The 14,109-nt window shown below is 36.7% G+C and overlaps 1 protein-coding gene across 1 annotated transcript in view; it reads right to left on the bottom strand.

The window, feature by feature from the left end:
* Positions 1-14,109, bottom strand: part of CEP290 (centrosomal protein 290) — a 3,346,332-nt gene that overhangs the window by 188,220 nt on the left and 3,144,003 nt on the right. The window contains exon 48 of the mRNA XM_044087863.1: positions 4,822-4,994. Within this exon, the coding sequence (XP_043943798.1) occupies positions 4,822-4,994 (173 nt within the window). The remainder of the gene's footprint in view (positions 1-4,821; positions 4,995-14,109) is intronic.

Below are 14,109 nucleotides of genomic sequence, written 5' to 3'. Positions count from 1 at the left end.
TCGGAACCGACACCACAGTGGTCAGCAGATCGGCACCGATAGCCATCGGCGCCAAAGCTTAGTGGATCCAGAATCGGCTCCAGCCGGAGCCGATCTCGACTCTACGAGTCGGAGCCTATGCCACAGGCTTAGAAACAGAAGCCTGGGTCTTGGCAGATTTAGTTGATACTTGTGGGGCCGACTTAGCCGGAGAGCCCTCCGGCTAAGAAGACCCCTGAGAATCAACTTATTCTTCTCCTGCAGGACTCTCTGGCTGAAGGAGTGACAAATAGCACAGGAGTCCTGCAGGTGAAGAGGGCCTAAACAGTACAGGCAAGAAGTGTGACCGTCTGTCAGAGACATCTTCTGACAGCACGAGTCACACTTCTTAAAACCTGAAACCTCTCTTTAGACATGGTGCCTAACAAAACACACACACACAGTCCAATTAATTAAACTAATACCAAAAGGGTATTTAGTAAAAATACCAACACACACACCCTAACAGGGGGGGGGATCGGGTTGGGAAATTAACTGTTTAAAATATTAAAAGAAACAGGGATTTTTGTCAGAAAAAGTTAAATTTAAAGTTAAACTATCAAAACAAAAAGTTTTTAACTAAAAGGGGCTTAAATGTCACAAATGTGAATTACTTACCAGGAGCTGGTAAAGAGAAGACCTCCCAAGCGAAGCGGCAAACGAGATCTGGGTACTTCCTGCCTTGCATCATGGGATATGGGGCTGCCTCGAGCTGGTAAAAGGAGTTCTCGAGCTAAAGCAAGTGCCGAGTCGGAGCCGAGGGATCGGCTCCGAACCCATCAAGATCAAGCAAGAATGAAGGCGAGATTGACAACTTAACATTTGTCTTTTCTAGTTAATGAGGTAGAGAAAATGAATTATGAAATTACTAATGATGTTTCTTTTTCCCAAAGGAATGAGTTATATAACAAACAATTTAATACAGCCGAGCAAAAAGCCAAAAATATTTTTTTGAGGAAATGTAGAAAAATTTCAAGGGATTTAGAATTATACCACAACAACAGGGCATATGTTTGGCCGATAGATAGGAAAGAGATGGGGGGAGGAAATAGATTGTTTCAGGGAGATAGACAGATAGATTATGAGTCAAATTTTCAAGGGGGGAGATTTTTTCCCGCCCCCAAAAAACAACATCCAACCAACAACAGGAGGTGGTAGATTTTGTTCAAACAGATTACAGATCCTCCACCGATAGGGTGGAACATTCTATTGATTATGAAGGGGGTTTTTCCCCATCTTCCGTTTTGGTCTTTTTAGACACCTCCACTCAGAACGGGTCAAATGAAATTTCCCATTGTGAGGAGAAAATCATCTACTCCCATCATGGATTCAACATTTTTAATTACACGGACCTTAACATTACACAAGAAATGTTTCAGTTATTTACAAAGGGAACTAAATTTATTCCCACTGTACGTTTCAATTTAGCTGACGTTATAAAAGAGGTCAAGTTGTTTTGTAGACGGTTGAATCTAGCCCTACAATTCAAACAGGGCGTTGTAGATCAATATGAAACATTTAAAACTAAAAGCAAACTATTGAAAAAGAGTACCTACATTCCTATTTCCCACCCACAGGTGTTGAATTTTGAAAAAATGGCTTGCCAAGATATATATGGTCTTACTAAAACCATGAAGAAAGACCAAGTTAAAGATCAAGTTGATAATTTAACTAGGGAGGAACGTAGGTGTCTGGACTTATTCATTTCCAATGGGGACATTCACGTCATGAAGCCTGATAAAGGGGGTGGGATAGTATTATTCAAAAACATTGACTACATTAATTTCATGACCAACATTATTCTACATTCTGATAACTATGATTTGGTATCATTGAATGAGATCAATGTGGGTTACAAAAGGATAGATTTAGCAATCGATGAATATTTTTTGGATAAAAGGATTACCAAGGACATTTATGATTTTATAAGGGTGGAATTTCCAATTTTGGCCACGATCTTTGGTATCCCTAAAGTTCATAAATGTATTTCTCAGCCTCCTTTCAGGCCTATTGTCTCTGGTAGTCGTTCGAAGACTTACCCCATTGGGGTGATTATTGACAGGTGGACCAAACCTCTATATGAGAAGATATCTCATCTAATTAAGGACTCTTGGTCATTTTTGGGTTGTTTGTCCCCAGAATTGTGGAGAAAGGGGTTGGTTTTTATGACCATTGACGTGGTTGACCTTTTCTCTTGTATTCCGAGAGATATAGGTCTGGAATGTTTTAGTAATAGTTTGAGGGCATTTTCTGACTTTAGTTGGGACCACATTTGTCTCATTGTGGACATGATGTCTCTCGTTTTGGACTACAATTTCATCCAATTCGAGGGTGAATTTTACAAGCAAAAGAGAGGGGTGGCGATGGGGGCTTCCTGTGCCCCCATCTTTGCCAATCTCATGATGCTAGAGTGGGAAACAAAATTCTTATTTCCTAGTGAATTTTTTTTCCAATATAGTGTTTTACACTAAATATTTGGATGATTTATTCATTTTATGGAATGGTCCAACCAATAGGATCCCACTTTTTATTGATTACATCAATCAGACCACAGATTTTTTGAGATTTACTCATCATTTTGATACTTGTGGAATTGCCTATTTGGACCTTTACATTAGTCATTCAGAGGAAGGGTTTGTTTCTCGTATTTACAGGAAGGAGACATTTTCTAATGACTATTTACAATACAGTAGCAACCACCCTAGACACGTTTTTAAGAACGTTTTTAAGGGACAATGTATTAGGGCAGCCCGTATGTCTTCCAACAGGGAGTTAACGTGTACTGAACTTGATTTAATTAAATTTATGTTCCTCGATAGGGGATACCCTAGTTCACTTCTGGATGACATCACTCAGTATGTCAAGGGTGAATAGGGTAACAAATATCCCCCTATTTTGGGCGTTGGTTGCTTTAACAAGAGTAAGGATGGGTTCTACACAGTAAATAGGCATAGAGTATGTGTTTTAACTTATTCTCCTTTTGTTCAGTTTATTAAAAACATTATTTGTGAGCATTGGAGGTTAATTTGTGTTGATAAAGACTTAGAAGATGGTTTGGGGAAAAAAACCTGGTTTTGTTTTTAAGACTGGACCTAATATCAAGAGTCTTCTTGAGATGAGAACACGTACTAAACCTAATTATGGAGAGACAAGGAAATGTGGACGTTGTAGGCAGTGTGATGCCATTAGGGAAGGTGAAGGTGTCAGGTTGGCGGATTTTAATAGGACCTATGTGTAAAGTAAGGTTGGGAATTGTAATACCTCCAAGGTTGTTTATATTGCAACATGTTTGGCATGCCCTGCCTATTACATAGGGAAAACCGAGAGGCACCTTAAAAAACATATTTATGAACATCTTTATAAGATTAAAATAGGAGATTCTAAGAATGCACTTTATAGACACATCTCCTGTTATGGTGACATACACAACTTTAAATTCTCTATTATTGACAAAGTGGATGTTTCACCGTTTGGTGGTAATTGGAAAGCCCTTCTTGCCATGAAAGAAGCCAAATGGCAAATATTAACGGATGCCACACGTTTTCCTGGAATTAACGACTTCATTAGTATCAAGCCTTTTTTACAATTGGCTTGAAGTTAGTTAGATTCATATATTTAAAATATTTATTTACTATTCAATTACTTATTGAGCGAATCAATTTATATATATATATTATTATTTATAATTGTCTAATATTTATATTTGTACTTTATCAATTTTTATATATTTATATATTTCCAACAACAAGAGGTTGACTATGTTGGGGTTTTTACATGTTTTCAGCATGGTTGTTATTTACAGTGTTTCTTTTCAGAGAGGTATAGGATATGTTCCTTTAATAATTTTTGGCGCCAAAAGAGTCTTTTAAATGCATTAGTAATTATTGTTTGGGGTTCTGATGAAGTCTGTATTGGCAGATGAAAGCGCTTAACCCTGTGTCTTTGGAGTGTTTTGGTGGTCAACAATAAATTGTTTTTTATCCCTGCACAAGCTGTGGATCCTTTGAGCTGACTGTGTTGGTTGATTCGTTGGTTTCATTACGTTCATTTTGGATTATTAAGTCATCACTGCTGATAATTATCCAAACAATCTTTCACACTCAGTCATGTCTTGCCCTTTTCTCCAAGGTAGGGTGATTTGAAATCTGGTTATATAATTTGGTGATAGGGGCTCAACATCTCACTACACCTACAGCTAACTTTTTTATTTTTTTAGGAAAAAATATTGTTTCAGTAATTTTATTGGATCTGATGAGTTTGCACCAAATAATTGTTTAGGAAGTCATTATTTGTTATTATGGTAACTATTCTCAAAGAACTTGAGCATACACAGTTAAAGAGACTACAACTCCCAAGTAAACTAGAAAACAAAATACTTGTCCTTAACAAGTTCTCCTAAGGTTAATAAGGACAAAACCAAATGATCAGTAGGATGTCCAAGTCTGAAATGGACTCTGTACTCAGTCTGTCTTTAATGATCTAAACAAATGACAACATGATATACTGTGACAAGAACCCTTAACTGCATGACTGCAGAATGCTTCAGTGACCTCCTAAGATAAAGCAGCTCTACTTTCACGTGTACTGTACAATGAAGTTATTACTCCTGGAAAAAAATGCACAGACTTTTTCAAGAACCACACTGTTGTAAATACAACTGTCTTTATCAAAAATCTAGACCGTACCACCTCAGGTATTTTGCATTCATATTATTTTATGTGTATATTAAAACATTTCCCTTTTGCACTATGTCTATGGACACTACATAACTTCAGATATGATTACCAACTCAAACATTCTCACCTTGTTACAACAATGGACTTCCAGCTTTTGCTGTCTGCACCTTCAAGCTGTGGACCTCTGCTTTCTGCAAAGCTTAATCTTTTAGTAAGTTCATCCACCTGCACGGTAAGCTTTTCATTTGTTATCTCCAGATTATTCTTTGCTATTCGGAGCTTCTCAGAAATTTCAGTTTCCTGTTTTACAAAAAGGAAAGGTTAGTTATGCAAGGACTTTATGAATACCGGAATGCAAGAGCCTCTGATTTGCAGGTTATCTTCTGCAAAACATCCCACTATTATTAAGTCACATTGCCTCAAATCCTATCCAGTAATAGCAAATATCTCCCATAGGGATAATGAGGTAGGTCATAAGACTGCTGAATTAGATGTTCAAAGATATGGTGTTAGGGTAAGTAACCTACATAAATAATATGTACATATCTACAACAGTTCCATATTTTCAAAATCATCTCAGTCAGTAAATACTAATTTGCTTTGAATAAATCATCACCAGAAGGCATTTCTTGGTAACATCTCACTGGTAGTAGTTTGTTAGGGGGGAGGATCTTTCCAACTTTTACCGATAATGTTGCTTGTACCTTTTTAATTTCCTTTACTGTTCAAAAGATACATTTGTTTGGCTTATGATTTTAATTTGAGTTTTCAGAAAATGCTCAGGAATATAAATATGTGTAGACTGCCAGGGGTGAGATATTCCACATCTCAGAAGTAATAATGGGTTAACACTGTTATTGCCTGGTACCAATGGGAAGAATAGGCTGATGAACATGAAATTCGATAATACATAAATTTTTGGATAGCACTCGTTATGTTAGCAGATTGAAATCTAGTACTCTTAGCCACATTGCTAACAGGCATCATTATTATTACAGAAGAATATGAGCCACTGGCTCCTTCTTATAGAGAATCTAAATGAGCAGGCTTAAATCTGGTCCTCTTGAGATGAATGGCTCTCCCATAAGCTATATTAGAAGAGCTCATTCCTATAATGTTAATAGCCAGAACTGATTAAATGGCTAAGAAAATGCTTAATACTGCCATGCACCTTGTTTTGTTGACACTAATAGCAGAGTATCTCAGTCCCAATCCTGATCCTTCTCTTTCAGTTCTACCTATTCCCCCAGTGGTCTTCCGCAAGGAAGCATGAGCAATCTGCACATAGCAAGAGAATGACTAACAAAAATGTGCAAATTCAAAGAACTTGAGAAAGCACTGCTATGTCAAATCTAAACAGCATAAACAAGAAAATGAATATGAGGAATCATGGCTCAAACAGGAAGATCAATATGTACTAGAAATCTCAGGTCTGGGCTTAAAGATGAAAAATGCTTACAAAGGAATATAGCTTAAATATTACTAATCTTTAAATCTGAATATGTTAAAACTATACATAAAATTATTTGCCCATTTCTTAAATTCCTCTCATTTTAACAGATAAGTAGAGAAGAGCCAGTCTCTCAGCATAATGTCCATCCCGTAAATCTTTATCTTAGTTTCTAACAGTGCATGATATGAAATAGCTACTGGATATGTATCACAGCTTTGAATTAAATACACATGCTCTTGTCAAATCTCATTTCTATTCAGCCTAGCCCAGTTGTTTTATATTCTCATATATTTCTTCAGAAATCTATCCTCTCTTGTTAAACCTTCCCCTCAAAGTCCCGCTGGTATGTCCTCACTACTGCAAACCAAGTTGCTGTCCCCACCCATAAAAATATCCCTGAGGAAAAATGATTATTTCTCTCATAATTCTCTTAAAAGTTCTACAACAGTAATTTTAGGTGGAACATCAATACATGCCAGCATGCCAGCATAATCCTCCTGCCCTGTCGCTAGCACATTATTACTACAAATCTGCCATTATTGTCTTGTTTTCCTCTTTTAGATGAGCTGGATACCCAAGAAAACAGCACGGCACAGATGGATAAATCCAACGAATTTATTTGAATTTCCAAACAAACACAAACACAGTTGTGCTAAATGAATACACAAAAATAGAGACACGCTAGGTCCACCAGGTTAAGCGCTTTCATCTGCAAAGCAGATTTCATCAGAACCCAGAAGATAGTGGAAGATGTTCTTAAAAATCCATTTAGGCGCCAAAAAAAACAAATGTGTTAATTGAATTCACATGAATTCACTTGAATAATACATCCTTATAGGGCTAATGCCTCAAACCATATAAAATAAACATTAAACTGTTGCTGAATATAAAAACTATTGCTTATTATAAAAACTGTTGCTTGTTATAAAAACATTATTAAAAACCTGTTACTGAAAATGACAATAACTTGAGTGCTAATGTATAACAGAAATTGTCAATTGCATCTTACCCATATAACAAAAAATATATATATATACAAATAAACATAGTAATATAATAATTCTAAATATAAGGATGGAAAACTTTTGTGGAAACAATATACTACTTGAATATCCACTATTAATGAATAAAATATATATTTACTCAACTATATTAAATCTATAGAAATTTAATAGAATTGTGAAAAAATAATAGTGGTGTTATTAAATATTATATAATAAATATATTAAATGTTTTGGGAGAAGGTGGGAATTTGAGTAGTAACCCTCAATGGTAGTCAAAAGAGCAGTCAAAAAACTATATTAGTTGTCAAGAAGAAAAGGCTTAATACTTATGTGGTCATTGAGACCAGGTTTAGTTGTCGCGTCACAAATCATTTGCCACTTACTTTCTAAAAGGGATAAATGTCCTTTCCAATTTCCCCATGCTGATGTTGTGTCGATGTGATCAATAATGCTGAACAAAAAAGTGTGCTCACTACCCCTATCCATGATGTGTCTACTAAGTGCATTATTGGGGTCCTTCTTCCTTATCCTATATGTATGTTCGTAAATGCGAGTCTTAAATCTCCTTTCTGTTTTCCCTATGTAAAATGCATCACATCTCTCACAAGTGGCGACATATACTAATCTAGAAGTATTGCAGTTACCCCCTTTGCATAGCAGGCTGGTGTGCATGATGTTATTTAATTTCACAACTTTATTGTTGTTGATTAATGTACACTGCTTGCAGGATCCACATTTCGTGGTGGGTCTAAACATTTTGTCCTTCAAATGTGTTACCTGAGACTTTTCCAACAACCTTTTAATATTGCTAGAAGTTTTATAAACAATTCTAGGGGCATTCCCCACAATACTAATTGAGTCCTCTGATATTTTGAATAGGTTCCAATGTTTTAACAGGATCTCTTTAATGGTGTTAACATATGGACTATAGGTGAGGACACATATACATCCTTCATGTAATCTGTTCTTTTCCTGAGAAACAAACGGTTTACCTAATAATGGTGGATATTTTTTCCCCCATTCCTTCATAATAAATGTTCGTATGGGTTTTATTAAAGTTTCCGGGTAACCCCTGTTGTGGAACATTTCTGAAATCTTATTTAGTTCACTCTCCATGACTTCCCTAGTCGAACTCATCCGTGCAGCTCTAATGCACTGGCCTCTGTAGATGTTTTTAAATATATGTGGGGGGTGACAACTGTTATAATACAAATAGTCATTTGAGAATGTCTTTTTCCTAAAGATTTGGGATTGAAATCCACTCTCAGTAGTTGATATATATGTATCTAGATAAGATATACCCTGATATTCCACTTTATAGGTAAACTTTAGAAATTCGGTTGTGTTGTTAAGATAATCAATAAATTCGGGTATTAAACTGACTTGTCCTGTCCATAAGACAAAAAGGTCGTCCAGATATCTACTATAAAATGAGACATGCTTGAAATATTTGCTAGGAAAAACAAAAAGAGATTCCCATTCCAGCATTATTACATTTGCAAAAATCGGGGCGCATGAGGCCCCCATGGCAACTCCTCTACTTTGTCTATATAATTCTCCCTGAAATTTCAGGTAGTTATATTCAAGGACTAATCTCATCATATCGACCAACAGATTGATTTTCTCAAAACTCAGTCCTGAATATCTCTTCAAACCATCAAAAAAGAGGTCAAGACCTTTCTCCTTGGGGATGCAGGAGAAAAGGTCAACGACGTCTATGGTTATAAAAATTTGACCTGGACGCCATATCAAGGGAGTAAGCCTACTCAAAAAACACCACGAGTCTTTAATTAAATGATCAGCATTCTGATATACTTGTTTAGTCCAGCCATCAATTATCACTCCAATGTTGTAGGTTTTGGATTTCGAACCAGATATTATAGGTCTAAAGGGAGGTCTGTTAACATTCTTGTGTATCTTCGGAATCCCTATAATGGTAGCCATCTTGGGAAATTCATTTCTCATGAACTCATAAGTGTCGTTGGTAATCCTATTATCCAATAGGAAAGATTCTATAGCTAGGTCAATATGTTGGTATCCTATATTGACCTGGTTGAGTGACACTTGTTCATAATTTCCAGATTCATGTAAGATACTCAAAATTTCCTGATGGTAGTCAACAGTGTTGAACAACACAATCCCTCCACCTTTGTCTGGTTTCATTATCCTGAGATCTTTATTACCCATAACTTTATTCAAACACTCTCTTTCAGCTGAAGAAAGATTGTCTAAGGTATATTTTGATGGATTTTCATGCTTCCTAATATAATTAGAATACCAGTAGATATCATTGGCTACCATCCTTTCATATTGGGCAACTATAGAATTATATCCTGGGACATATGTGCTCTTTCTCTTGAGTCTAGATTGATGACCATCGTCAAAATGTGTCATAGTGTTTGTTATATTATTGTCCTTGAACTGGAAGGCCAAATTCATTCTCCTCGATAAAAGTTTGATCTCCTTGATGGTATCAAAGGTATTAAATTTGGTGACAGGGATGTACTTCATACCCTTGCTGAATAGGGAACAAAAATCTTCTGTAATCTCATAATCGGTGTAATTATACACCTGCAGGCCATTGTATGAGTGAGTGACCACTGTTGAACCATGAGGTATGGTGGGACAAGGAGAATGGGAAATGGAATGGATGTCAACTACAGCAATGGGATGGGGTGGAGATTGGATGTCAACTACAGCAATGGGATGGGGTGGAGATTCCCTTCCAGCCCTACCTTCACTCCCCGTTGAATTGACAGAAGCTAAATTCTCGTCCTGTATTTTTTGGGGGCTGGGTGGAATCGTCCCCCCTGAAAATTCTGTTCATTCTCAAATCTCCATGTGTCATTTCTTTCTCTTCTGAATGTCTCCTGTCCTTGATTGAATCTACTCCTATTGTTCTTATTTTGAGGCCATACATATGCCCTCTGTAATTTATATGCCATTAAGTCTCTTTCTATTTTGCCTTTCTTCCTATTGACAATGGTTTTAGCTCTATATTCCACCATACTGAATTGTTTGTGATATAAATCACACCAGGATTTGAATTGGTCATCCTGTAAAATTTCTTCATTAAGTTTGTCTATTTCAGTAGTTAAATGAATCAATTTATCTTCATTACAGGCTATTAACTTCTCAATATATAGTGTACCAAACTGATCGAATAGTTTGTTGAATTCATCCACCACATGGTCCGTATATTCCAACCCTAGCGGTAATTTAAAAAATCTTAGCCCTTTGGGAATAACACCTAACTCTATACACTGTATCAAATAAGAATTATCAATTTTAATACATTTAGCTTGTAAGAGTCTCTTCCCTAAGGCATAAATCTTTTGCTTAACACTGCCATCTTCAACCTCATTAGAAATTATGTTATAATCAACACACTTGTCGTTTTCTGTAAATACAATGTCTCTATTAATAAAATTGTTAACATTATAGTGCTTAATACTTCTATCGTTTCCTTCATAAATACATTTCTTTTTAATAACATTGTGACTATTATAAACATTTTGAACATTTTGAAAATCACTAGGGGTTGACCCGTTTTTTCTATAATTCTTATTAGTAACAGTACCTTTGTGTAAATCAGGTCGCTGGGTTACAGAGGAGTAAGTTTTTAAACCTTCCTTCCTTTTGGGTTTTGCCCCCAGTCTTTGCGACTCATCATCCATGTGAAACAAACTGAAGTCAAAAGTACATTCAGCGTCAAGGGAGATATTTAGGTGATTATCCTGCTCACAAGTATCTCTGAGATTCAGTCTGATAGACCGATTCCTTGGTTGCCTTCCTTCTACAAGCGAACCTCTGGAGCGATGTGGTTGTGCATTAGGAATGTCCAGAGAAATGTTTAACTGTTAGTCTGAATGTGCACTCGCATGTCTCTCCTGCACCTTAGTCGCGGTGCTTACGTCATTACTAGTGCCCATAGGTAGAATTTTGCCTCCGGTAGCGGCTTTTTGAATTTTGTCTTGATCCCAGTTGGTAAGGAAAGAGAACTTACTGACAATGTCTAGTAGTTTACTAACATCAGACTGTAAGGACGTTACCTCCGCCCTTAAGGATAGCAGCTCTTCTTGGCATGTTGGAACCGGCGATCCCTCGGGTGTGTCAGCCATCGGAAGTAAAACCAAGAACAAAAATAAGGGAATAAAGACAAATCCACTGATAACTCCACTAGATGAGCTGGATACCCAAGAAAACAGCACGGCACAGATGGATAAATCCAACGAATTTATTTGAATTTCCAAACAAACACAAACACAGTTGTGCTAAATGAATACACAAAAATAGAGACACGCTAGGTCCACCAGGTTAAGCGCTTTCATCTGCAAAGCAGATTTCATCAGAACCCAGAAGATAGTGGAAGATGTTCTTAAAAATCCATTTAGGCGCCAAAAAAAACAAATGTGTTAATTGAATTCACATGAATTCACTTGAATAATACATCCTTATAGGGCTAATGCCTCAAACCATATAAAATAAACATTAAACTGTTGCTGATTATAAAAACTATTGCTTATTGTAAAAACTGTTGCTTGTTATAAAAACATTATTAAAAAACCTGTTACTGAATTAAGGATGTATTATTCAAGTGAATTCATGTGAATTCAATTAACACATTTGTTTTTTTTTGGCGCCTAAATGGATTTTTAAGAACATCTTCCACTATCTTCTGGGTTCTGATGAAATCTGCTTTGCAGATGAAAGCGCTTAACCTGGTGGACCTAGCGTGTCTCTATTTTTGTGTATTCATTTAGCACAACTGTGTTTGTGTTTGTTTGGAAATTCAAATAAATTCGTTGGATTTATCCATCTGTGCCGTGCTGTTTTCTTGGGTATCCAGCTCATCTAGTGGAGTTATCAGTGGATTTGTCTCTATTCCCTTATTTTTATTTTTGTTCTTGGTTTTACTTCCGATGGCTGACACACCCGAGGGATCGCCGGTTCCAACATGCCAAGAAGAGCTGCTATCCTTAAGGGCGGAGGTAACGTCCTTACAGTCTGATGTTAGTAAACTACTAGACATTGTCAGTAAGTTCTCTTTCCTTACCAACTGGGATCAAGACAAAATTCAAAAAGCCGCTACCGGAGGCAAAATTCTACCTATGGGCACTAGTAATGACGTAAGCACCGCGCCCAAGGTGCAGGAGAGACGACATGCGAGTGCACATTCAGACGAACAGTTAAACATTTCTCTGGACATTCCTAATGCACAACCACATCGTTCCAGAGGTTCGTTTGTAGAAGGGGAAGGCGAACCAAGGAATCGGTCTATCAGACTGAATCTCAGAGATACTTGTGAGCAGGATAATCACCTAAATATCTCCCTTGACGCTGAATGTACTTTTGACTTCAGTTTGTTTCACATGGATGATGAGTCGCAAAGACTGGGGGCAAAACCCAAAAGGAAGGAAGGTTTAAAAACTTACTCCTCTGTAACCCAGCGACCTGATTTACACAAAGGTACTGTTACTAACAAGAATTATAGAAAAAACGGGTCAACCCCTAGTGATTTTCAAAATGTTCAAAATGTTTATAATAGTCACAATGTTATTAAAAAGAAATGTATTTATGAAGGAAACGATAGAAGTATTAAGCACTATAATGTTAATAATTTTATTAATAGAGACATTGTATTTACAGAAAACGACAAGTGTGTTGATTATAACTTAATTTCTAATGAGGTTGAAGATGGCAGTGTTAAGCAAAAGATTTATGCCTTAGGGAAGAGACTCTTACAAGCTAAATGTATTAAAATTGATAATTCTTATTTGATACAGTGTATAGAGTTAGGTGTTATTCCCAAAGGGCTAAGATTTTTTAAATTACCGCTAGGGTTGGAATATACGGACCATGTGGTGGATGAATTCAACAAACTATTCGATCAGTTTGGTACACTATATATTGAGAAGTTAATAGCCTGTAATGAAGATAAATTGATTCATTTAACTACTGAAATAGACAAACTTAATGAAGAAATTTTACAGGATGACCAATTCAAATCCTGGTGTGATTTATATCACAAACAATTCAGTATGGTGGAATATAGAGCTAAAACCATTGTCAATAGGAAGAAAGGCAAAATAGAAAGAGACTTAATGGCATATAAATTACAGAGGGCATATGTATGGCCTCAAAATAAGAACAATAGGAGTAGATTCAATCAAGGACAGGAGACATTCAGAAGAGAAAGAAATGACACATGGAGATTTGAGAATGAACAGAATTTTCAGGGGGGACGATTCCACCCAGCCCCCAAAAAATACAGGACGAGAATTTAGCTTCTGTCAATTCAACGGGGAGTGAAGGTAGGGCTGGAAGGGAATCTCCACCCCATCCCATTGCTGTAGTTGACATCCAATCTCCACCCCATCCCATTGCTGTAGTTGACATCCATTCCATTTCCCATTCTCCTTGTCCCACCATACCTCATGGTTCAACAGTGGTCACTCACTCATACAATGGCCTGCAGGTGTATAATTACACCGATTATGAGATTACAGAAGATTTTTGTTCCCTATTCAGCAAGGGTATGAAGTACATCCCTGTCACCAAATTTAATACCTTTGATACCATCAAGGAGATCAAACTTTTATCGAGGAGAATGAATTTGGCCTTCCAGTTCAAGGACAATAATAACGAAAACACTATGACACATTTTGACGATGGTCATCAATCTAGACTCAAGAGAAAGAGCACATATGTCCCAGGATATAATTCTATAGTTGCCCAATATGAAAGGATGGTAGCCAATGATATCTACTGGTATTCTAATTATATTAGGAAGCATGAAAATCCATCAAAATATACCTTAGACAATCTTTCTTCAGCTGAAAGAGAGTGTTTGAATAAAGTTATGGGTAATAAAGATCTCAGGATAATGAAACCAGACAAAGGTGGAGGGATTGTGTTGTTCAACACTGTTGACTACCATCAGGAAATTTTGAGTATC

The sequence above is a fragment of the Protopterus annectens genome, chromosome 11.part0 (genome assembly GCF_019279795.1).
Source record: "Protopterus annectens isolate FY-2018-M chromosome 11.part0, PAN1.0, whole genome shotgun sequence".
Classification (NCBI taxonomy): Eukaryota; Metazoa; Chordata; order Ceratodontiformes; family Protopteridae; genus Protopterus; species Protopterus annectens.
This window is presented reverse-complemented; position numbering and strand designations above follow the sequence as displayed.